The sequence below is a fragment of the Macaca mulatta genome, chromosome 13, assembly GCF_049350105.2.
Source record: "Macaca mulatta isolate MMU2019108-1 chromosome 13, T2T-MMU8v2.0, whole genome shotgun sequence".
NCBI classification, from domain to species: domain Eukaryota; kingdom Metazoa; phylum Chordata; class Mammalia; order Primates; family Cercopithecidae; genus Macaca; species Macaca mulatta.
This window is the reverse complement of record NC_133418.1, coordinates 98,737,703-98,764,161: the sequence shown is the minus strand read 5'-3', so window position 1 is coordinate 98,764,161 and position 26,459 is coordinate 98,737,703. Positions and strand designations below refer to the sequence as shown.

Genomic DNA, 26,459 nt, shown 5'->3' with positions numbered 1-26,459 from the left:
CTTGACTAATAGTATGTTTCCTGCTTTGCTTTTCCATCATCTGAAATCTGTGTCATCTATATTTACCACGCTTCCTTCTTTATATTTGCATCATGACTCCAATCTTTTCCACAAAACCTCATCTTCGGATTCTGTCTACAGTGATCTTTGCTTTCCTTGCCTGCATTTTTATTTTATTATTTACTGTTTTGTCCTCTAACTGCTGCACTGTAGCAGGTGTTTTGCCAACCACATTGTAATCTCTTCCAGCATAATCTGTTATTCATTCAATAAAAAATATATATTGTGACCTCCATGTGCCATTCATTGTTCTAGGCACTTGGAGTTCAGCAAGGCACTCACGGTGAACAAAAAAGACAAAAATCCATGTCTTGGTGGAGCTTACATTCCAGGTCAGCAGGGGATATGATATCTGGGCAGAATCAGTTCCTACTCAGTGAAGATAAAAGTGAAAATAGGACTGGCATAGAAAAAGCTTTCCTGCAAAGTAGAAATTCCAGTGGGAAGGGAGGCAGGGAATAGGTAATTCTAGCAAAACAGGGTAAAGTGGATTAGAGTGGGAATGAACTGATTGGGAATGCAGGTTGGGAGGGAAAAACCGAGAAACACAAATATGTTAGAAAATAAGCACCTAAGCAAAAAAAGGAAATAGAGTGAGCATGGGTTGCAATGTTTCAAAAAAATTTCTTTTTTCTTTGAGATGAGGTCTCCCTACGTTGCCCAGGTTGGTCTTGAATTCCTGGGCTCGAGTAATCTTCCAGAGTAGCTGGGACTACAAGCATGTGCCATGTGCCCCACTGGGTTGCAGTTTTAAAGAGCAAATATTTGAGACGACAGGTTACTGGTCATTAGCCAACAGTTTAAACCATTTTAACTCCTATCTACTAATCTACCTATGCTGCCCACACACTCATACACAAAACCTCTCCAAGATCAAGACAAAAAACAAACAGAAAACCAGTACATACACAAACATACTTAGAAAAAATTCCAAGCCAGAGTCAACTAAATCAAGTCAGATTACAAGGTAGATTTGCTTTTGGAATCTAGCCTTACTTACTACCTAATTGCAGAGCTTACCCTATGGCAGCGGAGTGAACTTTAGCCTACATCTACTGTGCCAGCAAAGTACACAGAAACCTTTGCCCTACTTTTTAATCATCTCTGTAATGTAACTCAAGAATACCTACAAAACCTCGTAAGACTACAGTCAGCGGAGAGAGCTGGATTATGCTAATACAAATTTCAAATATGAAAACATTACTTTGGTTGTAACAATCAACAGCTTTTCTCAAGATTCAACGCTGGAAGAAGGGATGAGATTTAAGGAAGTGAGAATCAAATTTAAAAATACACGATCTACAGCTGGGCGGGGTGGCTCACGCTTGTAATTCCAGCACTCTGGGAGGCTGAGGTGGGTGGATCACCTGAGGTCGGGAGTTAGAGACCAGCCTGGCCAACATAGAGAAGCCCTGTCTCTACTAAACACACACACACACACACACACACACACACACACACAAACACACACAAAGTCAGCTGGGCATGGTGGCAGGCACCTGTAACCCCAACTTCTCTGGAGGCTGAGACATGAGAATCACTTGAACCCAGGAGGCGGAGGTTGCAGAGAGCCGAGTTCGCACCATTGCACTCCAGGCTGGGTGACACAGTGAGACTCGGTCTCAAAAAAATAAATAAATAAAAATAAAAAAAAAACCCCACCATCTATTAAGGTATTTGCCTCTAAATTCATCTCCTGTGAAATTATTTTACTACTTACATAATTAGGAATTTAGATCTAGGATAAGAGTGGGAATTAAGACAACATTTTGGTCAAGAAGTGATTTTCATTTGATATTCACATTCAGAATTATAGCAATTGTAGAGAAAGTGTGCTTTAAAATTTCAAGAATTACAAGTCTCCTTCAAGAGATTTTTTTTTTTTTTTTTGAGAGATATGGTCTTACTCTGTCTCCCAGGCGTGATCTTGGCTCACTACAACTTCCACCTCCCAGGTTCAAGCGATTCTCCCACCTCAGCTTCCTGAGTAGCTGGGATTACAGGCGCGCACCAACACGCCTGGCCAATTTTGGTATTTTTTGGTAGAGATGGGGTTTCACCATGTGGGCCAGGCTGGTCTCGATCTCCTGACCTCAAGTGATCTGCCTACCTTAGCCTCCCAATATACTGGGATTATAGGCATGAGCCACCCGCCTGGCCCCATTTCAAGAGAATTTTATCATCCACCAGCAAACGTCATAATCTCATTAAATGTTTGGCAAAGCCTTGCACAAACTTTTAGTGTGAAGGATCTATTGAGTCTAAATAGTAATATAAGGGTGCAGGTCATTTTAAATTCACTTTCTAGACTTTTTTCAAAATTTATAAACTGCTATTAACGGACCAGTAACTACAATGAGTGACACTTTCTTACTGGTGAAAACACAATGCAAAATATATATTTATGTGTCTATATATTTCTATACAGAAAAACAGAAAAATTAGGTTGGTAGCTTTTTATTACACATACAAGATGTAAAAATTACTTTTAAAAATTCTCAGACATATACAACCGTATTTCTTCCAGGCTGTAGTTAATAATATTTACTGAGTGCTTACTCCATGAAAAACTGCCTGGTATCTAAAATAACTCCTTTCCATCGCACAAGGTGGTATTATTCCCCATTTTACAAATGAGAAAACACACACAGAAATTAATTGCCCAAGGTCACCAGAGGGTAAAAGGCAGAGCTAGGTCCAAACCCAGAAGTCAGACTCCAAACGACAGGCGCCCGCCACCTCGCCCAGCTAATTTTTTGTATTTTTAGTAGAGACGGGGTTTCACCGTGTTGGCCAGGATGGTCTGGATCTCCTGACCTGATGATTTGCCCGCCTCAGCCTCCCAGGGATTACAGGCGTGAGCCACCGCCCCCGGCCCAAACAATGGGTTTAATTGCTCTGTCATGCTACTTCTCATGCAAAGGAAATCCATCGTCTCAATCATTCATTTTGCAGATGAGGAAAATAAAGCCTACATTTAGTTTAAGGCATTTGTCCAAAGTCACACAGCTAGTTAGTGACTAGAATCACGTGCCCTGGCTACCACTTCCAAGTGACATCAGCTGCCAATCCATAAGAAATACCTTCAAACCAATACAGGGGTAAGATAAAAATTATACATGTGACTTTTCAAAAGTGTTGTGAAAATAGGAGAAAAAACCACCAAACCTGTAAGGAAATATAACCGAAGGCTAACTGTAGGTAAGCATATGAGTAGTAAGACAATGGGTGATCTTTTTTTTTTCATCCCTTTCCTCAATCCTTTCAGCATTTCAAAGTTCTATAATGTGCTTATGTTATAATTGGCAAATATATGCGACAGTTTTGTGGAGACTAAAAACAGCAGTTGAAAAAAGGGAGCAGAAAAATAATCCCCTTACAGTAAAGAGATTTCAGCTACGTGGCTAAAAAAAGCATACTACTTCAGAGGTTCCGGAGGAGGAGAGGTAATTCATATTACAAATTAAATTAAAAGTTAAAATTTCTAATTAAGTAAATTATTAAACACAACATGCAATAAAATGTCGTTCACATTTGACTTTACAGATTTGGGATGGAAGGAAAATGCAAGGTTTCCTACAACCACCTACTTTAGCCCTTTCACTGCCAGTTTGAAAAGGAAAAACACTAGCTAACAGAGGTTGACTGGGAATCATCAGATTAGAAATCGTTCTCAAAACCATCTAACATTTTATTCCTTAAGGTAGAGGTATTAGTGTATTTTTAAAGTGTGTCTTCCAGTAAGTTGCAGAACTTCCCGTTGAAATTCAAAATACTATACGTTCACACTGGCATTACTGAAACTGCAGGAGTCGAGCTCCCTACTTGAATGGGGTAGCAAGCACAAAAATGGTTTTGAGGGAACCGAGCAGGGAGGGGCAGTGATCTGCAAGGCTGATTAATCCCATCCAAGGTTTTAAGATAGCTCTTGTCGCGGCGCAAGGTGCTGTGGAGCCACAAAGATGCGACAGAATGGATCCCGATTCTTCTGGAACTCCGGATCAAGAAAATATGAGGGGCGTGAGCCCAGAAGTGCGACGCAGGAGACCCGCGGAAAGGTGACAGAACTAGTGGCACCAGACTCAGAAAGTTTGGGAGTTAGGGAGCCTGAAATCGCAGCAGGAGTCGTGAGAGGGTAAGTGACAGTCCCTTCACAAGGTCACAGGAAACGGGGTCCCAGGGCAGTATTCCCCACAGAGGGCTGGGTCTCTGGGCTGGGGCAGGCGACAGCGAAAGGGAGACGCGGCTCCGGGGCCAACCCAGTCCCCGCAGGAGTTCTGCCCGGAGGTCTGGGATGCCCTCGGCCAGGCCTCACCTCGGGAGCGGAGGATCCTGAAGGCAGAGAAGCGGCTGAGGATGCCAATTGCCCGGCAGGCCACCATGTTGAGTTGAAGAGGACAGCAGTAAGAGCGCTTCTAACGGGTGCGGCCAAGCGGAGGACTTCTCCTCCCGTAGCCTGGCGGCCAGGCGCCTGGCGCACTGCCTGACTAAAACCCAGACGCCGAGTGGCCTCCGGCCCCTTAGCCCTGCCCCTCGCTCCTGGCTAACGGGGCCGAAAGGTCCCTTTCTTCGGGGAAGGACGGGGGCCCGGAGAGGAGGGGCGGAGTGCCAGGTTTTCCAGTCAGGCGGCCGGAGGGCAGCCCGCAAGAAAGGCCGTGCCCGCCCGCGGGGTGAGGGGTCCTTTCGGGGCAGGACCCGCCCCTTGGTCCGGCAGAGCTTTGGCACTAGGGCCTGGACCTTTCTCTGAGTAGGAGTTCGAGCGGACGTCAGCCAAGGTGAGACAGCGAGCTCTCAGCTCTCTGCCCGGGCTTTCCCAAAGGCGAGATCCCACTTCCTTCCCTGCAAGTGTCGCCGGTGTCCCCGGCCCCGTCCCCTCCCTGGGAGAGTCGGAGTTGAGGGAGCGGAAGGAAAATCCTCCTCGGACAAGGTCGGCAGTGCTAGCTGCAGTTAGGACAGTGACTTGGACTAGCGTTCCAACTGAAGCTCGGGACAGTGGTGTCACCTGCGCCCTAATTTATCATCGCAAGTTAGCGAAGTCTGGGTGTGTAGGGGTGTGTGTGGATGTGTGTGGGCGTCGGCCTTAACGTAACCCTGGTCTGCCTAGGAGTGTGTGTGGTTTCGCCTGCTTCCCCTGTACCCATGTCGGCGGCTGTAGAGATTGTGGACCGCACCATGGGTTTGCCCGGTTTCTGCTATAAAGGATAAGACTAGGTCAGGTGACCTTTCGGTGCTTGAGTGTGGGAGGAACGGAGACAATCCTCCATCCCGCTCGGTTATCCAGGTAATCTTGTGCTCTCGGGGGTTTTCCGATGGATGACTATCTATCTGGTCGTTCACACCTCAACTCACTTCAGCGGTGAAGAAACTGCCTGCGAATCAGAGGGAGTGGTTATACCCATGGCCACATGTGGTAGAAATAAGACTGGAGCCTAAGTCTACTAAGCCCTAGTGAAGAGTTCTTCACTGCATGGTAGCTGTTTTTGTGCTGGAAAGAGGGGCTGGAGTCCTGCAATAAAGTGATTGGTTTCAAAAGGAAGTCACATTGAGAGCCTGGTGTGCTCTGGTCACCTTCATACCTTTTTGTTTAATCCTCACATTCCCCGAATTATTATCATTTGCATTTTCTAGATGAAGTTTGGGAAGCTCAGATTATATATATTTTCTAGTCTATGACAGAGCTAGCATTCAGACATAAGTCTGAGTCTCACTGCTCACCAGACTGACAGCTCTGCAAGACAGGAAACAAGGGGCATCGAAGGTAAGACTGAAATGAGGAGTACAGAAGCAAAGTAGAGACGTTTCTGTTTAAAGCTCAAGTTACATAGTGAGTGCTCATCACTGGGAGCACTTTAAGCAGAAACTGGACGACCTGACCACTTGTGAATAAATTACAAAAAGGATTCTTGATCATCTTACAGCGTATTTACAGTTCAGAGCCTGCCTCCTGCCCATGTAATGCTTCCTTCGACACCTAACTGCGTGTAGCACTAATTATTTAGGTTGGAAGTGGTAAATTTTGTTGTTGTTGTTAAAGGTCCAGACTAAATAGTTCAGGATTTGCAGGATCACTTTGGTCTCTGTTATATATATATTTTTGTTTTGTTTTGTTTACAACTTTTTTTTTTTTTTTTTTTTGAGACAGTTTCGCTCTTGTTGCCCAGGCTGGAGTGCAATGGTGCAATCTTGGCTCACTGCAGCCTCCTCCTGGGTTCAAGTGATTCTTCTGCCTCAGCCTCCCGAGTAGCTGGGATTACAAGCGCACACCACCACGCCAGGCTAATTTTTTGTATTTTTAGTAGTGATGGGATTTCACCATGTTAGCCAGGCTGGTCCTGAACCCCTGATCTCAGGTAATCCGCCCACCTCGGCCTCCCAAAGTGCTGGGATTACAAGCGTGAGCCACCATGCCCGGCCTTACAACTCTTTAAAAATGTGAAAAACTGTTTTTAGCTAGAGGCCCATGTGTTGTAGTTTGCCAGTCCCTGATATGGATCACTCATTTGGCTCCATTTTTTTGCTCCCTGTGCTCTCTCTACAAGACTAAGCTCCATCAGGGCAGAAATGTTATAATGTTTCTTTGATCCCTAAGCACTTTAGTCCAATGGTTTATATAGAGGGAAGCAGTACATTTGTATCACCACCCCTACTGGTAATAGTGAACACAGGTATACCCCTAAGTGTGTATCAAGCACTGTTTTAAGTGCTGCATGCACGTGTGTGTTTGTGTGTGTGTGCGCGCACGCGCGCGTCCTATGTGGTTAAGTAACTGGCTTAAAGTCATGCAGCTAGGGTGAATCAGGATTTGGACATAGTCTGGCTTTAGTCAGTTCTCTTAAACATTACATTGTGTTTTAAAGTTGTGATGATGAGGTGTTAGAGCCACCCCATCTTGCTTTCTCTTTCATTACTTGCCTAGACCCTTCTTCCTTTCCCTTGCTCCTAGGTGCCTGCAGCTTCTTTCCATAGTTCCACACCCTACTGAGGCCTACCGTACCCAACCCCATCCTACCCTACGCTACTCTGGAGTTTGCATGCTTTGAATATTCTTGTCAAAATTTCTGTTTTCTGAAGCTTAGCAAATAACAGGTCAACTCTGCCGTAGGATAATTTGCTTAGTCCCTCTTACTTTTGAAATCTATTTTTTATTCATTATTGAAGGAATACATATTCCATGTAATTTTTTATTCAGAAACTACAGAAAAGTCTAAAGAAAATAAAGACATCTGTAATTCCACCACCCAGAGATAACTACTTTTAGCATTTTGATGTGTATTTTTCTGGACTTTTTTTTGTGCATTTGTATATTTGTATATATTTATATAAGATATTGATGTACAGTCGGCCCTTGGTATCTGTGAGTTCCACATTCTCCGATTCAACCAATGTCTGAGTGAAAATGTAGTTAGGCCTACAGTGGTTTCATCTGTCCTGAACATGTACAGACTTTTTTCCTCATCATTATTTCCTAAACAATACAGCGTAACACCTGTTTACATAGATTTACATTGCATTAGGTATTATAAGTAGTCGAGAGATGATTTAGAGTATGCATGAGGATGTGCATAGGTTCTTTGTAAATAAATACTATACCATTTTATGTAAAGGACTTGAGCATCCTTGAGGTTTGGTATCTGGGGGGGATTCTGGAACCAATCCCCCATGGATACTGAGGGACAACAGTGTATATAGATTTTAAATAAAACTAGAATTGTATGTAAGTAAAATGCTTATTTTAAAAAATTAAAGAGAACAGAAGAATATTAAATAAAAGCTTTTCTTTATCCTTTCCATATCTAGACTCACAGCTTTATGGACTTTTCTCTTTCTCTCTTTCTGTTACAAAATGGGTGTTGTAGCGGGATTTACTTACCCATTTCCCTATTTTCCGGTTATTCTAATCTATTATTCTAATACACATTGTTCTGTAGCTTGCTTTTTCGTTTAATATATATTATGAACATTTTTCCACATAAATATATATACATGGACGTCATTTTGTTTCATTTTCTTCTCCAAAGTGCCAAACTGTATTCCATGGTGTGTTTACACTATAACTTACTTAACTGTTTCCTACTAATGTGCATTTAGATTAGTTCCAGTTTCCCACAAATATAAACAGTGCTGTAATGAACACCTTGAGTATTTCTCTCTTTTTTTTTTGGAGATGGAGTTTTGCTCTGTCTCCCAGGCTGGAGTTCAGTGGCGTGAGCCACCACCCCTGGCCCCCCTTGAGTATTTCTTTAGGCTAGAGACCTATATATGCTATACACACATTTTGAATATTTCTATAGGTTAGAGACCAATAAAAGGCATTATTGGATTCAAAAATTCACATTTTAAATTCTGATCTATAACTACGAAATTGTCATACCAAAAGGCCTTAGCATTTTACATGTCTTCTAGTGTATGAAAGTGCCTATTTAGTTAGATGCATTCTTACTAGAATTATATATTAACCATATTTTAAATGTTTGCCAATCTGAAAACCACAAAATGATACCTTGCTTTAATTAAAAAAAAATAATAATAATAAGGAAAAGGAAAACACAGGCTGGATGCGGTGGCTCATGCCTGTAATCCCAGCACTTTGGGAGGCTGAGGCGGACGGATCACTTGAGGTCAGGAGTTTGAGTCCAGCCTGGCTGACATGGTGAAACCCCATCTCTACTAAAAATACAAAAATTAGCCAGGCATGCTGTAGTCTCAGCTACTCAGGAGACTGAGGCAGGAGAATCGCTTGAACCCAGGAGGCAGAGGTTGCAGTGAGCCAAGATCGCGCCATCGCACTCCAGCCTGGGAGACAAGAGCGAGACTTAGTCTCCAAAAAAAAAAAAAAAAAAAAAAAAAAAAAAATCACAGCATTTTGTTAGTGAGTGAGGTTGAACATTATACATTTTGTTTATTTGGCATTTTCATTTCTTCTGTGAATTGCTTGTTTTCTCATTCTGGCTTTTGGTCATGTATCAGTTGCAAATAACAGACAATTCAAATCAAATTGGCTTCTCAAAGGAGATTTATTGGTCCGGGCGTGGTGGCTCACGCCTGTAATCCTAGCACTTTGGGAGGCTGAGGAGAGCAGATTGCCTGAGCTCAGGGGTTCGAGACCCGCCTGACCAACACGATGAAACCCTCTCTCTATTAAAATAAAAAAAATTAGCCGAGCATGGCAGTGTGTGCCTGTAGTCCCAGCTACTTAGGAGGCTGAGGCTAGGAGAATTGCTTGAACCCAGGAGGCAGAGGTTGCAATGAGCCGAGATTGCGCCGCTGCATTCCAGCCTGGGTGACAGAGTGAGACTCCGTCTCAAAATAAATAAATAAGTAAAGGAGATTTGTTGGCTCACAGAGCTGAAAAGCACAATAGGAGGGTGTGTTTCAGATGGGATTCAGCCAGGACTCTAGTTTCTTTTTCCAAAATTCTCAGCTCCGTACTCTTCTGCTCTTCTGGTAGTAGCTCCCTCTTAGCCTAGCTTTGTTAATGTTTGCAAATTGCTATAGCCATGCCAGGCCTCAGAAGGAAAGATTTGTGTTCCAGAATTACAGGCAGAAGACTTGAGTGTTAAACTGACTAAACCATCCACGCATCAATACCAGTGGTCAAGGCAATACCGTGCGTGGTTGTTTGACGCCTTGATCCCTGAATCAATGATCTTGGCAGAGAGAATGAGATTTTTCTTATTGGTTTAAACCCTGGAGTTGGGCTGGATTCAGTCCCATATAAGCCACATACAGCAGCTACATAATTGGGTAGAATGGATATTAGAGTACAAACTGCAGATTCCATGATAGATTGTTTCTGTTTTTCTTTCCCTTTCTTTCTTTCTTTTCTTTTTTTTTTTTTTTTTTGTGATGGAGTCTCACTCTCGCCCAGGCTGGAGTGCAATGGTATGATCTTGGCTCACTGCAACCTCTGCCTCCCGGGTTCAAGCGATTCTCCTGCCTCAGCTCCCAAGTAGCTGGCTTACAGGCATGTGCCACCAGGCCTGTCTAATTTTGTATTTTTATTAGAGACAGGGTTTCTCCATGTTGGTCAGGCTGGTCTCGAACTCCTGACCTCAGATGATCCACCCACTTGGGCCTCCCAAAGTGCTGGGATTATAGGTGTGAGCAACTGCGCCTGACCCTGTGTTTCTTATAATTTGTACAAGTTCTTCATGGATTATGGGTATCAACCCTTTTCTGTTTGACATGTTACAAATATTTTCTCTGAATCTATTTGCCTTTTAACTTGATTTTAGTATATTTTAGTATGTATTTTGAATGTTTATATGATCAGTTCCGTTAGTTACTATTTTCTGTTGTACTTCTGAGTTTTGTGCCATATGTTGAAATCCCTTCTCCATCCAAGTGATAAAAATACTCTCTGAGGGCTGGGCGTGGTGGCTCAAGCCTATAATCCCAGCACTTTGGGAGGCCAAGACGGGCGGATCACGAGGTCAGGAGATCGAGACCATCCTGGCTAACATGGTGAAACCCCGTCTCTACTAAAAAATACAAAAAACTAGCTGGGCGAGATGGCGGGCGCCTGTAGTCCCAGCTACTCGGGAGGCTGAGGCAGGAGAATGGCGTAAGCCCGGAAGGCGGAGCTTGCAGTGAGCTGAGATCCGGCCACTGCACTCCAGCCTGGGCGACAGAGCGAGACTCCGTCTCAAAAAAAAAAAAAAATACTTTCTGAGGCTGGATTTGGTGACCCATGCCTATAATCCCAGCATGTTGGGAGGCCGAGGCAGGAGGATTACTTGAGGCTAGGAGTGTGAGGCTAGGACTGTGAGACTAGCCTGTCTCTAAAGTTTTTTTTCTTTTCTTTTTTTTAATTAGCCAGGCATAGTGGCATGTGCCTGTAGTATTAGCTACTCAGGAGGCTGAAGCAGGAGGATCCCTTGAGCTCAGGAGTTCCAGATTGCAGTGAGCTATGATCATACCACTGCACTGCAGCTTGGGCAACAGAGCGAGACTCTGTCTCTAAAAAATACATACACGTGCGTGTATGTATATATTATATTCTCTGATGTTTTCCTCTAGCACTTTTATAGTTAATATATGTATTTTTAAAATATATACATTTAAATATTTAATCTGTCTGGCATTTATTTGTGCTTTTGCTATGAGCTACAGACGTAAAATTTTTTTCCAAATGTTTAGCCATTTTCCCAGTGAATTCATGGAGTAATTTCTTTCTCTCAGCTAACTGAAGTGTTGTATTTTTTATACACTAAATTCTTACATACATGGGTCTGCTTCTGAAATGCTACATCCTGTTCTGTTGACCAATGTCATTTATTCCTGTGCTAGAGCTGCTCTGTTTTAATTATTGGTTCTATATGGAAAGTGTTTTGTCTTTTTTTTTTTTTTTTTTTTTTTTTTGGAGACAGAGTCTCGCTGTGTCACCCGGGCTGGAGTACAGTGGCGCGATCTCAGCTCACTGCAAGCTCCGCCTCCCGGGTTCATGCCATTCTCCTGCCTCAGCCTCCTGAATAGCTGAGACTACAGGCGCCTGCCACCACGCCCAGCTAACTTTTTGTATTTTTAGTAGAGATGGGGTTTCACTGTGTTAGCCAGGATGGTCTCAATCTCCTGACCTTGTGATCCGCCCATCTCAGCCTCCCAAAGTGCTGGGATTATAGGCATGAACCACCACGCCTGGCGCTTGTCTGTTTTTCTTTTGAGACAGGGTCTTACTCTGTCACCCAGGCTCGAGTACAGTGGTGTGATCATGGCTCACTGCAGCCTTGAACTCCTGGCTTGGGTGCTCCTGCCACCTCAGCCTCCTGAGTAGCTGGGACTACAGGCACATGCCACCATGCCTAGCTAGTTTTTTGTATTTTTTGTAGAGACAGGGTCTCACTAGGTTGCCCAGGCTGGTCTCGAGCTCCTGGGCTCAAGCGATCCTCCCACTTCGGCCTCCCAAAGTGCTGGGATTACAGGTGTGAGCCTCTGTGCCTAGCCTAGAAAGTTTTGTTATCTATTGGAACAAGGTTCCCCCTTTTGTTTTTCAACATTTTCTTAACTATTTTCATGACTTTTATTTCAAGGTGAACTTTACATAAGGGAACTTGTGTCCTAGACCCTTGTGGTACTGTAAGTAGCTTCTGAGTGGTGCCTCTCTCATGGGCCTCTTTGTGTTTCTCTGGCCAGAGTCCTTTGAATATCCCTAGGCTGGTGATCCTAAAGCTTGGGCTTCTCCATCTCTGTCCAATCCACATGTTTGGAACGTGTGTTTTGTTTTTTCCTTTTCAGAAGCTGTAGGACATCCTCCTTTTAGTCTCTAAAAACCCAAGAGAAGTTAAACCTTAAAACATTTGTATTATCTATTTCTGTGTAGCCAATTACTACAAAATTTAGCAGTTTAAAACAATACATGTTTACCATCTCATAGTTTCTGAAGGTCAGGAATCAAGGGCACCTTAGCTGGATTACTCTGATTTAGAATTTCCCATGAGGTGGCTGTCAGAATGTTGGCAGGGCTGGTGTCAGCTGAAAGCTTGCCTGAGCTGAAGGCTCCGCTTCCAAGCTCACTGACATGGCTGTTGGCAAGAGGCGTCAGTTCCTTACCACAGGAGCCTCTTCATAAGGCTGCTCAGGACACACCACCTGGCTTCTCCCATAGTGAGTGAGCTGAGAGAGAGGCCATGGCAGATGTTGCAGTATCTCTTATAGCCTGTGTCAGAAGTGGCATACCATTACTTGTAACATACTCTTTGGTTTATACATTCTGTGATATGGAGAGGGAGGCAGCTAGACAAGGGTGTGAATACCAAGAGGTAGAGATTATTGGGGGGCAACTTGGAGGCTGACTACCAAAGTCTTTGTTGGTAAATCTTGTGGGATTTTTTTGGTTTTGATTTTTCTTTTTTTAGTTAAAACATGCTTCAAAATTAAGAAATTATAAGAAGTGTATGATGACAAGTCTTCCACCCCAGTCCCCTAGTTACCCAGTTCCCTTTCTTCCAGTCAACAATTGTTCTTAACATCTTTATTGTACTTCCAGGGGGATTTTATACTGATGCAAGGAAATGTACATAATATTTTTCCTCTTTTAACATGAGTGATAGCGTGCTGTACAGCTATTTTGCATCTTGCTTTCTTCACTTAATATAGCTTAAAAATGGTTTCATATTGGTACATAATCGTTTCCTTACCTTTTACAGCTGCATTGTATTTCACAAGGGTGTTGTAGCATGGCTTACTTACCCATTTTCGTATTTTTTGGTTATTCTAATCTTTGACTATTACAGTAACAATATGGATCATGTCCTGTGTGTGAGTAATGTCCATGAAGTCTGTTCATGGAAATGGAATTGCTGGTTCAAACATTAGGTGCAGTTGTAGTTTCACAGATAATTACCAAATTGCCCTCCCCATGGATTGTGCCAGTTCTCTTGGCAGCAGTATATGAGAATATCTATTTGCACATACTCTTACCTACACAGAGTATATATCAAACCTTTGACTCTTTGCTACTTTGATAGACAATTATATCTGTGATTTTAATTTGAATTCTTATGAGTGAAATTGAACATCTTTTCATATATTTAAGAGCCATTTGTATTTCCTTTTCTGTGGTCTGTTCATATTCTGTGCTTATTTGTCTGCTAGTGTTTTCCTTAGTGATCTGTAGGAACTCATTGTTAGAAATTTAGTCTTTTTTGGGGGGTGGGGGGAAGTAGTTAATGTATTTTACATATTTTTTAATATATAGGATTATTATGTTTTACTTTTTTATTATTTTGAAACAATACAGTATCAAACTTTGAAAAAAGTTGCAAGTGCAGTACTACGAACTTTTTTTAGTAGCAGTTGAGAGTAAGTTGTTGACATGATGCTTCACCATCCCTGTTTAGTGTGTATTCCCTTCAAATACAAACATTCCACAAAGCCTTCTACGTAATCATAGTATAGCCTTCAGAATCGTGAAACTAATACTAATGGTTTTATGATCACGCCTAGCAGTCTCTCTGCTTCTTTGACCCTAAAGGACAGGAGCACAAACTCTGGAGGTAGACTCCCTGGGTTCAAATTCTAGGTCTGGGCCGGGCGCGGTGGCTCACGCCTGTAATCCCAGCACTTTGGGAGGCCAAGGCAGATGGATCACCTGAGGTCAGGAGTTCAAGACCAGCCTGGCCAACATGCCAAAACCCCGTCTCTACTAAAAATACAAAAAATTAGCCGGGCACCGTGGCACGTGCCTGTAATCCCAGCTACTCAGAAGGCCGAGTCAGGAGAATCGATTGAACTGGGGAGGTGGAGATTGCAGTGAACCGAGATTGCGCCACTGTACTCCAGCCTGGGCAACAAGAGCAAAACTCCATCTCAAAAATAAATAAATAAATAAATAAATAAATATTCCAGCTCTGCCACTCACTAGTTGTAGGTCTTTTGGCAAGTCACTAAATCCTACTATACCTGAATTTCCTTATCTCTTACAAAGGATGTAATAATCATGCCTACTTTATAGGTCATTGTGAAGATTAGATGGTTAATGCTTAGAATAGTGATTGGTACGATGTGAAAGCCATGTCAGTGTTCCTATCATAATAATATTATTGGATGAAGAATGGTTGATAAGATTAAGTTTTAATGTTTTCTAGCAGCTGTGGATGAGGTTATTAGAGTTCATAGACTACAATGTAAACTACAAATTGTTCAGCTAATCCAGAATATACTTTTGTTCTCTTTTTAGATTCCAGAATGACTACCATCTTGACTTGCCCTTTTAAAAAACTTCCCACTACATCAAAATGGGCCCTCAGATTTGGTAAGTTTATTATTATTATTTTATTTTTAGAGATTGGATTTGGATTTATAAGCATCTTGCACAGATAATGGTATTGCTTTTTGTAAACAGTTTATTTTGTCTTCCAGCCATAAGACCTCTGAGCTGTTCCTCCCAGCTACGAGCTGCCCCAGGTACAGTCATTTGTAAAATAAACATTTCTGATTTCAATGGTAGATTCCAGATTCTATAGTCTGTGAACTCTGAATAAAAACCAAAACTAATTTGCTAATTCTCCCCTTTTTATGAGCAACATGAACATCTCTGTTGCCTTCAAATTAAAAAATTATAGGGCCAATCAATAATGATACTACCTTATTTAGGATTAGGCTTGAGTTTGTTGACAGGAGACTGTTTTCTGGGATTTGAACCTGCTGGAGTCATGGAGGTTCCATAAACCTCGCTGGTCAGTTTATTTATCCTCTTGCTGGCCGTCCTGGAGATGAATGGCTTACAAATGCTCTTGAGATCTATTATGGAACCAAAAGTTAACTTTTTAAATTTGCAATTTGTGAAATGCTTCTCTATTGATGAATATCTTCTCCCATGTGCAAGAGGGCCCATTCCTGAAATAGAAGTGATTAGGGAACTAGTAATAACAGAAAGTTGTTTAGTTAGTATGAAATAAAAGAGTAAGGAAATGTGTTGATTTTATATGGTCATTTACACCCTCAGTAAACCCAATAAATTAGGCTTCTTTACTGCAGATTTTTGTAGAATGTGCTGTAGGTTTGTATCTTCCCAGGCTAGTGCTAAAAACACCCTGTCAAATTCTTAACATTTTTCTCCTTGCCTAGATTCTGTATGGCTTTGATTTTGGTTTTATTATAGTATTTCTACTTGTATAATAACTTAATAGAAAAAATATCTTCCAGGCTGGGTGTGGGGGCTCACGCCTGTAATCCCAGCACTTTGGGAGGCTGAGGCAGGTGGATCACCTGAGGTCAGGAGTTTGAGACCAGCTTGGTCAACATGGCGAAACCGTATCTCTACTAAAAATACAAAAATTAGCTGGGCGTGGTGGCGCACGCCTGTAGTCCCAGCTACTTGGGAGGCTGAGACACAAGAATCTTTGAGCCCAGGAGGCAGAGCTTGCAGTGAGCCGAGATCACACCACTGCACTCCAGCCTGGGTGACAGAGCGAGACTCCGGCTCAAAAAAAAAAAAAAAAGAAAAAGGAAAAAATCCTGGGATTTGGTTCCCAGGATTCAGAGGACCTGTATTCTCTTCCAGTTCTACCTCTTTTTGGGCAGTGTGGCCTTGAACTGGTCACTTTACTTCCCTGTGCTTAGTTTCTTCATCTAAAAAAGAAATATATAATAAGTCTAGTCTTACCAGCCTCATATAGTTATGAGATATCTCAAAGCACTTTAAAAACTATAAATTCACTATAAGTGCAAGATGGTATTTTTCTATTATTGCCTAATCCCAACTACAGAAGTTTCATGTTGTCATATAACAAATATTTTTCCTGTGGCCTTTACATTCTAACTAAAATATAGGTTTGTAGTACCTCCATAAATAATTCCTGTCTGTCTTGTTTTGCCTTTTCCCTAATTCTAATGTTGACCCAGGTCTTTGCTTTGCAAAGTCACACAAATAGACCTGATCCTTGCCAAGTGGGAGAAGGTCATTCTGAATACCAGCAGAGGAAACCATGTATTTGGTGTTTAAACTATTCCTTATATTGCTCTGTAACTGTTCCTGATGTTTCTGTCTCCCTAAATGTATTGTAAGCCCTGTGAGTCTTTAGCTTTTTGGTATCCCCAGTGTATAACACAGTGTTCCGCAAATATAACACAGTGTCCCACAAGTAATTTGCATTAACGCTGATGATGATAGTGGTACCAGAAGGCAAATGATAAAACAATGGGAAGTGGCCAGCTGCTTTGAGGGTGGAAGCAGGCATGTGCCTGGGCTCAGCAGGTTTTAGGTTGCAGTAATTTTTTTTGTTTTAACTGGCATTCTGGTTTGAAGATTGCAGTAATTTTATAACTAATTCCTCTTGAAGCGCGTGTGAATATCTCTTCTTGACAGAGCTGTTAGGATGAAGGAATTAAAATAGAGGGATACAGAATTTGTGGATGTTTTTAGTCATCTGATGGACTGGACATATAAGTGTCTGTTGGAAATTTTGACTGATTTGATGGTTATGTCTATGTATAGATGTCTGTCTCTCTGTATATATATACACACACACATGTGTATAATAGTTGTATAATATATGACACACTTATTATCTTCTTTGATTTTAATTGTTTTTAAAGAGTGTAGAATGTATATCAGTCAGCCATTGAATTGTAGGTTTTGGAGTTGGGCAGAGCTCTAATATTTGCAAATAAGAAAATCGTGGCAGAGTAGGCCTACAACCCAGATATTTTAGCTCCCAATTCAGATTCTTATAATTCATTACTGCTGTGTGTCCAGAGTACTGTAGAATATATAAAATGGAGCTGTATCGTCTTGCCCTTCAGAAAATTTTGATGTGCTTAGGAGCCAGTGCACACATGAGGCAGAACGAGAGTCCTTAGGTGACTATTGAATACATAATTGGCCATTATTAGAAAGGGGTCATATGGTAGTTGTCTGCTATGGCCTCAATCAGTCCTCTCGTAAATGTGCTAGCGGCTCTGTTTTCTCTAATGCTTTCTCTTATTTCTTTATAAGTGTTGAAAGTAATGGGTTCATGTACCTGATTGCCTTGTTGATTTTGCATCACTGGGCAGACTAAGAGCTCCCCTTCTTTTCTTTTCTTTTTTTTTTTTTGAGATGGAGTCTTGCTCTGTTGCCCAGGCTGGAGTACAGTGGCCTGACCTCGGCTCACTGCAAGCTCCGCCTCCTGGGTTCTCGCCATTCTCCTGCCTCAGCCTCCTGAGTAGCTGGGACTACAGGTGCCCACCACCATGCCTAGCTAATTTTTTGTACTTTTAGTAGAGATGGGGTTTCACCATGTTAGCCAGGATAGTCTCAATCTCCTGACCGCGTGATCCACCCACCTCGGCCTCCCAAAGTGCTGGGATTACAGGCGTGAGCCACCGATCCTGGCCAAGAGCTCCCCTTCTAATGCTGCTTGCCTAAGACAGGGTCCCATAACTGTAGTGTATCCATTGTCTTCTTCCCAGTTTATTGGGGGAGGGGGCTCAGGAAAAACCTCTGTCTCCTCTGTGGCACCTTTACCTAGTAACGGTGGGGCTGAGGGAGGAGGAGGAGGTGGTAAGGTAGGTGATGGTTCCTCTTCCCTTCCCTTTTTAGGCTCTTCTGTGTAGAGCAGGGCCAAAGCAGCCCTAACTAAGGCCTAAAACGTTAAAGATGTTACTGGGACCTGTTCCCCTTGTACATGATGTCATTTAAGATTTCTTCCCACTTGTGGCTGGGCGTGGTGGCTCACGCCTGTAATCCCAGCACTTTGGGAGGCCGAGGCAGGCGGATCACAAGGTCAAGAGATCGAGACCATCCTGGCTAACACGGTGAAACCCCGTCTCTACTAAAAATACAAAAAATGAGCCGGGCGAGGTGGCGGGCGCCTGTAGTCCCAGCTACTCGTGAGGCTGAGGCAGGAGAATGGCGTAAACCCGGGAAGCGGAGCTTGCAGTGAGCCGAGATCCAGTCACTGGACTCCAGCCTGAGAGACACAGTGAGACTCCGTCTCAAAAAAAAAAAAAAAAAGAAAGAAACGCAGCGGACACCCTGCCTGATCCGGAGGGGTGGAAGTCAACGGCGGGTCTGTGACAGCAGCGAGCAGCAGTGGTGGATGGTGAGCAAAAGCTCAGCTCAAGCCGGACCAGAAGAGTGTGCAAGATTTAATAGAGTGAAAACAGAGCTCCCATACAAGGGGAGGGGACCCAAAGGGGGTTGCCTCTCCCTGCTCAAATGCCTGGGGTTTATATCCCAATCATTGTCCCTCCTCCTGTGCTCTCAGATGATAGATGATTTGAGTATTTCTTTACCTCTTGCTTTTAACCTAATTGGTATTTTAGTGAGCCCTCTTTACTACCTGATTGGTCAGGTGTGAGCTGAGTTACAAGCCCTGTGTTTAAAGGTGGGTGCAGTCACCTTCTCCAGCTAGGCTTAGGAGTTCTTAGTTGGCCTAGGAAATCTAGTTAGTCCTGTCTCTCACCATGATGAAACATCATGTCCCATGATGAAAGCCTAGCTTGAAAATCCCCTCAGACTTGGAAATCCTGAGCGGGCACCAATTACTTACTGCCCAGTCACTTCACCTTCATTTTTGAGGGTTCTGTCAGGATCCATTGCAGCCTCACATGGGGCACCACCTGCCAGGTCTGTCCTGCAGACCCTGGCCAACTGACAGATGAAATGAGTACTCAGACACAGGTATGCAGTGTAAGACCAGCTAGGGGTCTGCCTGGCTCTAGTGGCCAAAGTGCAGCAGCCCGAGGAACTGGAGCTGCTTGCTCTCATTCAGTATAGGCACAATGATGAAAGCCTGGAGCAAACACAATCTATGGGTAACTAACATTTATTGTTCCCCTTCCAGGAACATCTTGCATGGGTGATCAAAGATCAGCCCCTGGTCAACATAAATAAATAAGCTAGTTTAAGATACATTCCCCTACACTCCCTTGTACCTACTTCTTGCCCTCTGCCTCAGGGTTATAGAACATCTGCCTTCAGCTGTTCCTCCCCGGGGCTCTGCAGAACCTTCTGACCTTTCGGAAGGCCTGCACCTTTCCCTATAGTTTCTCCCACCACTCTGACTGATCTCCTACATATAATAATGAATATTTTTAAAATGTGGCTTGTAGAGTTAGTTTAATTACTTTATAATATGCTAAATTATTTGGAATGGCCAGTATGCCCTAGAGGCTGCCCAGAGGTTTAGAGGCAGGAACCCTCAGTAACTGTAGTTATCAGGGAAGGCTTTACTAGGAGATAGAATGTGAACGAGGCCCAAGAGACAGGTTAAGAATTAGATGGGCAAAAAAGGGACCAGGCAGATGGGAGGTCCATAAGTAAAGGCAAGGAGGCTGACCTGAGCAAAGCTGTAAAGGACTGGGGGCTGGCTCATCTTGTTCTATTTTGAGAAGTAGTGGAAAATACTTCTGGATAGTTAAGGTGGAACCAAGTAAAGCAGGCTGTTTGTTAGAAGAGTTAAGAATTTGAAATTTATCTGAAAGTGTATAAAAGGAATACATGGTGAGTTTTGTTTGTTTGTGTGTTTGTTTTGAGACAGAGTCTTGCCCTGTCACCTAGGCTGGAGTGCAGTGGCAAGATCTCAGCTTACGGCAACCTCTACCTCCTGGGTTCAAGCCATTCTTCTGCCTCAGCCTCCCCAGTAGCTGGGATTATAGGCGCGTACCCCTGTGCCCATCCAATTTTTGTATTTTTAGTAGAGGCAGAGTTTCACCATGTTGGCCAGGCTGATCTTGAACTCCTGACCTCGTGATCTGCCCGCCTCGGCCTCCCAAAGTGGTGAGATTACAGGCATGAGCCACCACGCCTGGCTTGGTTAGTTTTTAAAATGTGGAATGACATGATGGCATACCATTGGACCTGTCACCTGCAAGGTCAGTCATGAATAGTCTGCAAATCTTCACATTTAGTGGCCTGTTTTCAGTCTATTGAAATTAGGATTCTTCTCCTTGAGGACCAATGCATTTGACCATCTTGTTCTCCTTGACACTCTCCTGCCTTTGATCTTTTATACCGTTCTCTCTTGATTTTCCTACTGCCTCTTAAGTTACTGTTTGTCTCGCATCTTCCCTCAGCCTTCTCATTGTAGGGACATCACAAAGCTAAGGGTCTTTTTGTTGTAGTAATGGACCCTCAGGTTAAGGATGAGAAGGTTTGTGTGTACTACAGCTGGAAAGGCGTTAGGAACCAAGCAAGCAGCTCTAGGGGCCAGCTACTTTGTCTCTCTCATGCCCCACATGGTATGTCCCTTTCCTGGTCTTTCTGCTTCTATGATTCTTCCTTCTGGCTGGCTTATTTGCTCACTTACGGTTTACAGACTGACTTATGAATGACGTCAATTTACCATCACCCTGATTCTACCTCGTGACATCTTTTCAGCTTCAACTAATTGGCATTTCTTTCCGTGCTTCTTTGCCTAGAGAGAGAATCTGACTAGCACAACTGATCACTTGTAGGTAGATGACACTGGTTTGTGGTTGGCTCCTATATGGATGGATCGTTGGTGAGTCCAGTACCTACTCTGGATCTGATCAGTTTTTATATTGACTTAGAGTTGTGCCTATGGCTTCCCCTTTGGCAGGGACTGTAAGCGGGGCAACTCCCTTTAGAGGGGGCTGTGGGATGTCCAAAACAACAACACAACAAACACCCCCCCACACCCAAACAAACAAAAAAAGCATCTTTTATTGTTAAAGAGGAAAAAAGAAATTTAAAAGAAATAGAGGGGGCTGTGGGAGAACAGGCGTTGCAAAATACATCTCTGCTTTCCTTCTGTATTCTGAGTTTCAATATTTCATGACTTTCTAATCTACACTCATTTCTCTTCAGAGGTTTTGCTCTGCATCTTCTAGCTAACTGTGTAGTTAACATATCCACCTGGATGTCTCTCTGTCACCTCAAAATTAGTTTAAAAATGAGGCCGGGCACAGTGGCTTACGCCTGTAATCCCAACGCTTTAGGAAGCCAAGGTGTGCGAATCACTTGAGGTCAGGAGTTCAAGACCAGCCTGGCAAACAAGGTGAAACCCCATCTTTACTAAAAATGTAAAAACTAGCTGGGTGTGGTGGCATGCGCCTGTAATCCCAACTGCTCGGGAGGCTGAGGCAGGAGAATTGCTTGAACCTGGGAAGTGGAGGTTGCAGTTAGCCGAGATTGTGCCACAGCACTCCAGCCTTGGCGACAGAGCGAGACATCATCTCAAAAAAAAAAAAAAAAAAAAAAAAAAATTAAGTCCCCTTTTTGTTCCAAAACCAGTTCTCACTTTGTTTCAGGTAGCTAAGTATTCTTAGTCTCTAAGCTTCCTTTATAATCCTGTTTTCCTGTTTTCTTTCTTTCTATATCTGATTGGTAGCCAGCATACCTTGTTTTCCTTTATAAACGTCCTCTCATGTTGATACTGCCTTTATCCTGGCCTTTTGCACCACATACTTGGGTTTGCCACAGTCTCTTCACTTACCTCCTTGTTCCGTTTATCTCCTTCACCAGCAGCACATCTCCATGAATGCTGCCAGGGTCATCTTTATGCCCTATTTTATCATGACTATTAACTCTGACTAATATTTCTTTAAAGTTGGTTGTAGATGTTTACTACAAATATTTCTCTGTGACATTAACAGATGTGGTAAGGTCGTTGTCGACATTGTATTCCCAGTAATTTAGGATTTTTTTCTATCTCTGATAATGAAGAAATAATGATAGAGTAGGTAAATTCCAACATTAACAACAACAAGAAAATAATGAACTAGATTTTGATATACTAACACGGAATGTTCTTCCAGCTATATTGTTAAGCCAACAAAGTATACATAACGTACAAGTATATGAATGTAAATGCACTAAAAGAAAATATTTGAAAGTGTATACACCAAATAAACAGACTTTACCTCTCGGAAGAAAATAGTGTGGTAGGCGAAAGCATAAAGAGGGAACTTTAGTTTTTACTTTCCATAGTTTAGTATTATTTACTTTTTAAAAAAACCACAGGCACGTATTTGTATTTTATTCTTTAATTTAAGAAACCTAAAGGGTTTCCTTGGCGAAGAATGTGAAACACACACACACACACACACACACACACAAGATGGGCACGGAGTAGTCTTGAAAGACATGACAATATCACCAGACCTGAGAAGAAGCTAAAGAGCCAGAGGGAAAAAGTCAGAAGTCGACTACCTGGGAGGAGGGATAGACAAGAGACCAAACTAAAGGAAACTAAGTGTGGATCCAGCTTGTCCCCAAAGCTTACCTTGCTTCAAAGCATCAGATGGTAAAGAATCTTCACCTGTGCCTGTGATTTGTGGGCCTGAAGAAAACTATCCATCCTTGCAAATGTCTTCTACTGAGATGCCTCACACGGAGACTGTCTCTCCTCTTCCTTCCTCCATGGATCTGCTTATTCAGGACAGCCCCGATTCTTCCACCAGTCCCAAAGGCAGACAACCTACTGCTGCAGAGAATAGTGCCACAAAAAAGGAAGACAAGGTCCCGGTCAAGAAACAGAAGGCCAGAACTGTGTTCTCTTCCGCCCAGCTGTGTGTACTCAATGATAGATTTCAGAGACAGAGATACCTCAGCCTCCAGCAGATGCAAGAACTTTCCAACATCCTGAACCTCCGCTACAAACAGGTGAAGACCTGGTTCCAGAACCAGAGAATGAAATCCAAGAGGTGGCTGAAAAACAACTGGCCAAAGAATACCAGTGGTGTGACTCAGAAGGCTTCAGCGCCTACCTACCCCAGCCACTACTCTTCCTACTACCAGGGATGCCTGGTGAACCCGATTGGGAATCTTCCGATGTGGAGGAACCAGACCTGGAACAATTCATCCTGGAGCAACCAGAGCCAGAACGTCCCACCCTGGAGCAGCCACTCCTGGAACGCTCAGACCTGGTGCACCCAGTTCTGGAACAATCAGGCCTGGAACAGTCCCTTCTATGACTATGAAGAGGAATCTCTACAGTCCTGCTTGCAGTTCCAGCCAAATTCTCCTGCCAGTGACTTGGAGGCTGCTTTGGAAGCTGCTGGGGAAGGCCTTAATGTAATACAGCAGACGACTAGGTATTTAGTACTCCACAAACCATGGATTTATTCCTAAACTACTCCACGAACGTGCAACCTGAAGATATGTAAAGATGAGTAAAATTGATATTACTCAATTTCAGTCTGGGCACTGGCTGAACCTTCCTCTCCCCTCCTCCCCTCCCTGATAGGATTTTTCTTGTTTGGAAACCACGTGTTCTGGTTTCCATTATGTCTATCCAGTCAATTTGATGGAGGGTGGAGTATGGTTGGAGCCTAATCAGAGAGGTTTCTTTTTTTCCTATTGGATCTTCCTGGAGAAAAGACATTTTAATAACTTTGACTGCTAAGGACAACATGATAAAAGCTGTCTCTGGCTATAGATAAGTAGATCTAATACTAGTTTGGATATCTTTAGTGTTTAGAATCTAACCTCAAGAATAAGAAATACAAGTACAAATTGGTGTTATGAAGATACTCCTATTGTTTGGGATTTTGAGGCTTTGCTTATTTTTTAAAAACTATTGAGGTAAACGGTTAATTGATTTCCTCACCCTTTTTGGCTCAGTTTTACTATATCCCCTAATTTGTTGGTTATGCTAATCTTTGTAGAAAGAGGTCTTATATTTGCTGCATCATAATGACGTTAGTACTACTTTAGTCAATTTAAGTACAAATGAATCAAACAACTATTTTTCCTTTAGTTGATTTTACCCTTATTTTACCTAGTGTTTCAATGAGTAAATATACAGCTTAAACATTAAAAAAAAAAAAAAAGAAAGAAACCTAAAGGAAGTTTGCTTTTTTGAGATTAAAAAGTATTTAGGCATGTAGGTTTTTGCAGAATAGCAAGTCACCAACCAAGGGCCCTTTATTTCCACATAGAAAGGTAAGAACATCAAGCTATGTGAAGAGTGAACAATATCAATCATTGCAACTTCTAATATTAAGGGTAGATTTGCATGTAAATTTGGTTACTTCTAATGATATAGGTTGTCAAACACTTAATAAAAATGAACTATTTTGTTAATGGCATAAATTCCCTCATCATTGGATATAAGCTTTATCTTAAATATTATGTAGAAACTTACAAATGCTAGTCAGTTTCTTAGCCTTTTTTTGAAAAAAATTTAAAGTGGTTTAGTAAATGGTAAATGCAGGTTGGCATTAATGATGTAATAATTCTTAAAGTGACTGTCTTAAAAAATGTAAAAGTAGACCGGGCATGGTGGCTCATGTCTGTAATCCCAGCAGTTTGGGAGGCTGAGGTGGGCACGTCACCTGAGGTCAGGAGTTTGAGACCAGCCTGGCCAACATGGTGAAACCCCATCTCTACAAAAATACAAAAATTAGCCAGGCATGATGGCAGGTGCCTGTAATCCCAGCTACTCGGGAGGTTGAGGCAGGAGAATTGCTTGAATCCAGGAGGCAGAGGTTGCAGTGAGCCGAGATTGCACCATTGCACTCCAGCCTGGGTGACAGAGCGAGACTCCAGCTTAAAAAAAAAAAAAAGTAAAAGTAATCAGACTTATATATTTTAATTAGCAGTTTTTTTTAAAACTTTATCTTAAAGCTGTCCAGACCAAAACAAAGAAGACGTTAGCCAAACCCAATATAAGGAATGTTGTGGTGGTGGATGGTGTTCGCACTCCATTTTTGCTGTCCGGCACTTCGTAAGTATGACATGATCATATTATTTTTTTCCTTCTTTTAAAACACTTTCAAAGGTAGTCTTTGTAAATGTAACCCTATAGGTAATAATATTGTTAGTGGACTAATATTTGGATAGCAGTCCCATGAAATTAATAGAATAAGTCAAGACAGTGGTGAAATAATATGGCAACATTTGTTTTTTATCCTTCTCATGAATAAGCCTAGTGTAGTTTTGCTTGAAATAGCTCTATTTTGAAAGCCTAGAGGTCCAGATAGCTTGCTTCCAACAGAGCTGTCCTTTCCTTTTCTGGAGAAAAGGACATTGTCTCTGTGCCTCCTCAGAAGTTTGAGTGCTGAAGATATGGGCCATGGGCATTCCGAAGGGCCTATATAATCCACTGGTTTGGCCTCCTGGAAATTAGTAAAATTGGAGTTGATAGGGCTGGTCCAAACCCCTGGCATAGCACAACCCCAAGTGTATGGGACAAGAATGATCCTAGACCAGCTCCAGAATTCCCTAGATCAAAATTGCTCTTCTCCTTGGCCTTTTATGCTGCTTTTCTGTCCCCGAGTGAAGGTTAGTCTATCCAAAAGCTGGTAATGGCCTTTGATAACAAGGTTTAAACTGTTCATTCTATTCTGTTTAGATTGTTTTAGTGTTTATATTTTGAATAGGTAGTTGCCAGCTTTAAAAAAACGCTGCGGAATGTTAGGCATCTGTTAAAAATAATGAGACCTATCTTTATATACTAATATGGAAGACCTAAGATCTTGAACATATGTTAAGTGTAAAAAGCAAGGTGCAGTCTGGGTGCAGTGGCTCACACCTGTAATCCCAGCACTTTGGGAAGCCAAGGCAAGAGGATTGCTTGAGCCCAGGAGTTCGAGACTAGCCTGGGTAACATAGCAAGACCTTGTCTCTACAGAAAATAAAAAATATTTGCTGGGCATGGTGGTACACACCTGTAGTCCCAGCTACTCTGGAGGCTGGAGGCTGAGGTGGGAAGATCACTTGAGCCTGGGAGGTCAAGGCTGCAGTGAGCTGTGATCATGCTGCTACCTACACTCCAGCCTGGGTGACAGTAAGACCCTATCCCCTCCTCCCGCCCCCCCCAAAAAAGCAAGGTGCACAGTATTATGTGTAATGTGCAGTGACTTATGAAAGATACACGTGTGTGTGTGTGTGTGTGTGTGTATATACATATATATACATATACACACACACACACACAACAAAGGTTCATTTTTAAACAGACAATTTGGGACCTGTAAATATATTTTCTAATAGAAGTAATGCTATAAGT

At 42.5% G+C, this 26,459-nt stretch overlaps 3 protein-coding genes across 25 annotated transcripts in view; 2 read left to right on the top strand and 1 right to left on the bottom strand.

Annotated features, from left to right (window-relative positions):
- Window positions 1-4,489, bottom strand: part of HADHA (hydroxyacyl-CoA dehydrogenase trifunctional multienzyme complex subunit alpha) — a 56,799-nt gene extending 52,310 nt beyond the window's left edge. For 9 of the 10 annotated variants that reach the window (XR_013402371.1, XR_013402369.1, XR_013402366.1 and 6 more), the window contains exon 1: window positions 4,376-4,477. Coding sequence is in view for 2 of the 10 variants with exons in the window: in XM_077958284.1 (XP_077814410.1) it covers window positions 4,376-4,442 (67 nt within the window). In the remaining 8 variants the exon portion in view is untranslated. 10 annotated transcript variants of the gene reach the window in all.
- HADHB (hydroxyacyl-CoA dehydrogenase trifunctional multienzyme complex subunit beta) overlaps window positions 1-26,459 on the top strand; it is a 55,166-nt gene that overhangs the window by 2,482 nt on the left and 26,225 nt on the right. For 3 of the 14 annotated variants that reach the window (XM_077959968.1, XM_015111868.3, XM_077959961.1), the window contains exons 1-4: window positions 4,784-4,835; window positions 14,738-14,812; window positions 14,920-14,964; window positions 25,076-25,175. In XM_077959968.1, the coding sequence (XP_077816094.1) occupies window positions 14,746-14,812; window positions 14,920-14,964; window positions 25,076-25,175 (212 nt within the window). In that variant the 5' untranslated portion in view covers window positions 4,784-4,835; window positions 14,738-14,745. Of the gene's footprint in view, window positions 1-3,985; window positions 4,196-4,783; window positions 4,988-9,820; window positions 9,904-14,713; window positions 14,813-14,902; window positions 15,004-20,904; window positions 20,988-25,028; window positions 25,180-26,459 lie in introns of those variants that run through there. The other 11 variants (XM_077959969.1, XM_028831894.2, XM_077959965.1 and 8 more) reach the window with 11 other exon arrangements.
- On the top strand, window positions 22,679-24,287 carry LOC100424616 (homeobox protein NANOG-like). The gene has a single exon (XM_028831895.2). It carries the CDS (start codon window positions 22,814-22,816, stop codon window positions 23,576-23,578), a length of 765 nt encoding a protein of 254 aa, XP_028687728.1. The 5' UTR covers window positions 22,679-22,813; the 3' UTR covers window positions 23,579-24,287.